Genomic DNA, 4,361 nt, shown 5'->3' on the forward strand with positions numbered 1-4,361 from the left:
TTTGCTTGGAGAATAAAACCTTTGAGGATTCAAAGTATCTAAACTTGTGGTCTTTTCCTCAGCCCTTCCCTCCTAAACGGACACACCCCCCTTACCCTTTGGGGTGGAGGGACCTCAGGGCAGAGGGAGGGACCTCCCTTCAGGAGGGAAAGAATACTGACCCAGGATTGAGGAAACAAGGAAAAGATGATTTCTCTGGAAGGCAGGGATTCTAACGCGAAAGAAGCGAGCAGACAGGATTCCATGCAATTACCTTGACTCTCTCCCTTGGCAAAATGAAAGGCCAGAGACAAGAGGATTTTGGGGTAAGAATGGGGAGCCCTGAGTGGAGCCCCTCAGGTTTCCTTAGCTGAGAGAAGTTCCCTGCGCTGTCTCTGAGGTGTGTCGGCTATTGCTGCCCAGCTGGCTTTCACTTCTCCGTAACACACAAGCCGTGCAAGCCAGGGCAGTTCCCATGACCCAAGCATATGAGTCCCACAGCTCCCTATGTGTGGCCCAGAGGTAAAGTCAAGGAATGTTTTTATGATCCCCTTATACAGAGGAGGGAGCTGCAGCTAAGGGAGAAAGGTGACTTGCCCAAGGTCACTCAGCAGGTGTGGGCTGGAGCCAAGCCGCTGTCCAGGTTTCTTTCCTTTCCACCGGCTCTTTGCTCTGTTCTCCTGTCAGGCTGAGCTTTCTGCTCTAGCAGACCATCCCACGAAGCGGGAGCACAGAGTCATTACACGGGGAGCACTCAACAATTACCCCAGATATCGGATTTGTAAGTGGAGGCACGACTGACGGCAGACTGACAGCAGTGCCTCAAGATTTGGGGACGTGGCACTGGCACTTGCACTGGGGACACACGCTTAGGGTCCCAGCCTACAGGAGGAGCCCAAGACCAACCAGAATGTTCCTCAGCGCTGAACAGCAGCCCCGCTCTGCAACGGATGGCAGACTGTTGCCCCCTAGACTCTAAGTTTCCCAAAGCTGGAGCCGAGGTCTCTACAGACGTTGCTTTGCATATAGTAGGTGCTCTATAATTGGTTGAATTAAAAACAATCGCTATTATTTTTCAAGCTTGCAGCCTAGCTTCGGGGCAGGTTAGTGCCATGCTCTACCTCATTTCAGTGTCACGACGGAAACAAGGTACACAAAAACTCTGACTTGAGGCTCTCAGGCTCAGAAGAAACAACTCTGTGACATTCACATGTTGGCTGGAATCTCTCTTCGGGACCCACCGCTCCTCAGTCTCCCTCCTCCTCAGCCCATGGTCCTCAACATTGGCATCTCCAAAGTGTTGGTCTCTCCATCCAATCTGCCTCCCCTAGATGGGCTCAACTACTCTCATAGCTACAATCGTAGGCTACAGTCACCAGATCTAAATCTAGCCCAGAGCTCCCTCTTGGGCCCTGGCTTAGAATATCCACCCGTGTTCTGGACACCTTCCGTTGGACCATCAGCTTGGACTGGCTCGACTGTGCTCATTATCCACCCGGTCCCTGCATTTCCTTAATGACATCAGGGCATCTAGGTCAGAAACCTTGCCTGGCCTCCTCCCTTACTCTCTTCTCTCCAACTACACTGCTTCAGTCCAACTGATGCCCTCACCGTCTCTTGCCTGGACTCCGCAGTCTATTCCTAACTGGCATCTCTGACTCAGCCAAGTCATTTGCCCACAGCTGCCCAAATGCACTATGGAAAGCTTAAGTGTGACTATTTCTCTTCCCCACACTTCAGTGTACCTCCATCGGCAGGGGTCCAGATGGGGTGCACAGTATCTAAGGCCCCTGCTTATCTCCCTTGCTGTCACTCTCCCAGATGCACACAGGGCTCTAACGGAGCCGAAATAGGTGCATACTGTGTCCCTGCCCATTCCATCCACCACACACTTGGACGCGCCATTCCCTCTGTCTGGAACGTCTATCCCTGCCTTGAGATGGTGGGTTGATATTTCTACACCTAGCACCTTACGTATGGTCTGCAAGGCCCTGCAGATCTGGGCTCTCTTTACGTCATCGTATTTTACTCCTCCCCACAACTCCGCAGTCCTCCACCGCCCTCCCCAACTCAGATTCCCTCCTCCATTGTGCTATCTCAGCATAGACTTTCCCTCCATAGCACTGAATCCTGTGGCAAATTTACATCCATTTAAGAGACTATGTGATAGGGGCGCCTGGGTGGCTTAGTCGGTTGAGTGTCCGACTTTCCGACTTTCGCTTAGGTCATGATCTCGCGGTNGGTAACCAATACACAACTGTTGTTGTGGGTTTTTAAAAAAATTTTTTTTAATGTTTATTTTTATTTTTGAGACAGAGGGAGAGTGAACAAGGGAGGGGCAGAGAGAGAAGGAGACCCAGAATCCGAAACAGGCTCCAGGCTCTGAGCTGTCAGCACAGAACCCGATGCGGGGCTTGAACCCACGAACCGCGAGATCATGACCTGAGCTGAAGTTGGATGCTTAACCGGCTGAGCCACCCAGGTGCCCCTGTTGTGGTTTTTAATACATAGTTAAGTGCATCAAAGCACACAGTTCTTATGTATGTTAGGGGCTGTATTGTGCAGGAGACACAACCCAGCTTTAAGAGCCAGGAAGCTGTGGGTTTAAATCTCAGCTCTGACACTTACTGCGTGACCTTGAGAAAACTGTCAAATCTCACGTAAGGTCAGAGTCTTCATCTTTCATTAATTAGTTATTTTATTTTATTATTTAATCATTAAAAATTTTTAATGTTTATTTATTTTTGAGAGAGAGAGACAAAGCACAAGTGCGGAAAGGGCAAAGAGAGAGGGAGACACAGAATCTGGAGCGGGCCCCAGGCTCTGAGCCTTCAGCCCAGAGACTCACGCAGGGCTCGAACCCATGAACCATGAGATCGTGACCTGAGCTGAAGTCGGACCCTTAACCGACTGAGCCACCCAGGCGCCCCAATTATTTTATTTTTAATTGTAGATTCTTCATCCACAAAAAGAATGCAATACCTACTTTGTAGGGATACACATGATGTCTGCGCAGTGCCCACAAGGAGCTCAATACATGGTAGCAGTTATCCTGTGTATCCACGGAGGTTTGCTGAATAAATTTTAATTCATGTAACTTCTTGTTTTGCAAGGTTCTTTATGATTACAAAATGTAGGGGCGCCTGGGTGGCTCAGTCAGTTGAGTGTCCAACTTCCNTTTTTTTTAAAAGATTACAAAATATATTCTTGTCATTCTGAAATTGCTTTGGATGTGTAGTCTCCTGTTTTAAAAATCTGCTGGCTCATTCCCACTTTGCAAATGGGGAAACTAAGGTTCAAAAAAGTGAAATGACTATCTGAGTTAGGGATCAGGTCCAGGTCAACACTCAAGCTAATAAAAAAAATCAGAACTAAGTGCTATATCTATCAAATGACACCATTATCATCATGTTTAAACTGAGAGAATCTATTAATTTCCTTTAGTTGCAAATCTCCTGTAGTTGAAAGGTAGTTTTGTGGAAACCTTTGCATGTGGTAAGTGATATGGATACTTATGCATAGGGATAAGTGATATTCTCTGTGGACAGACAGGAAAGCGCTGTGGGTAGACCTGAAATCTGAAGGTATAGATTCCGTTCACACTCCAGACCCTCATATGAAAGGCAAGAGTATTCACGAATCATCGCAATTTCTTATTTCATGGAAACATGCTAGATACATGTAAGGTCTTCTTCCGGGACATCATAAATTCTTGAAGGGCAAAGGGCTGCTGCCATTTTCTCTGTATTGCCTGCAGCACCTACCACAGTGGTTTGAAACTAGAAGAAGATTCGCTAAAAGTGTGTTGAAGGGATGACCGGTTTTCTGAGTGAGTGAAAGGATGTCTATTATTTCTTTTTTCCACCTCCGGCTCCCCCCTCTGTGGGGGCAGCTGGCGAAGGGATAACTGCTACTCAAAACTGGCCCTAGGGCAGGAGAACAAGTTTGTCATGGAAGGAAATTGAAGATGCTGCATTTCTATTGGAGATTTACTCTCAATTTCCTATCAGATGGTGAGCTTCCTGAGTGCAGAGGAGGAACCTGTCTTAACTCATTTTTGTGCTCACTGCTCGGCTTGGAGGCTTGGTCTCAGCTCTAGCGATGCTCTGGGGTGTCCACTNTGAAGGAAAATACTCTTCCTAAAGTAGTGAAAAGGCAACTTTTCAAGGGTACAATAAGGAACATTTTTACTTTGTGAAAGAACTTGAAAATCTGTTTATCATTCAATCCAGAAAAAAAAAAAGAAAGAATCCTGTTAGATCTGGATCTGTTGTATGTATTCTCTACTTAGAATTTTTTTTTTCTCCTGCCTCTTTCTTCTTTTTTTCCTCTCAAACTTGTTGTTGTTGTTTTGTTGTTAAAGCAACCCTTTTCTAGATTAG

General features: G+C 46.9%; 1 protein-coding gene across 1 annotated transcript in view; it reads left to right on the forward strand.

Moving 5' to 3' along the window:
• Positions 1 to 275: 275 nt before the first annotated feature.
• Positions 276 to 4,361, forward strand: part of FZD2 (frizzled class receptor 2) — a 6,762-nt gene continuing 2,676 nt past the window's right edge. Inside the window, exon 1 of the mRNA XM_077747783.1 lies at positions 276 to 305. Coding sequence (XP_077603909.1) covers positions 276 to 305 — 30 coding nt within the window. The remainder of the gene's footprint in view (positions 306 to 4,361) is intronic.

This window comes from Crocuta crocuta, unplaced genomic scaffold, assembly GCF_008692635.1.
Source record: "Crocuta crocuta isolate KB4526 unplaced genomic scaffold, BGI_CrCroc_1.0 scaffold289, whole genome shotgun sequence".
NCBI lineage: Eukaryota > Metazoa > Chordata > Mammalia > Carnivora > Hyaenidae > Crocuta > Crocuta crocuta.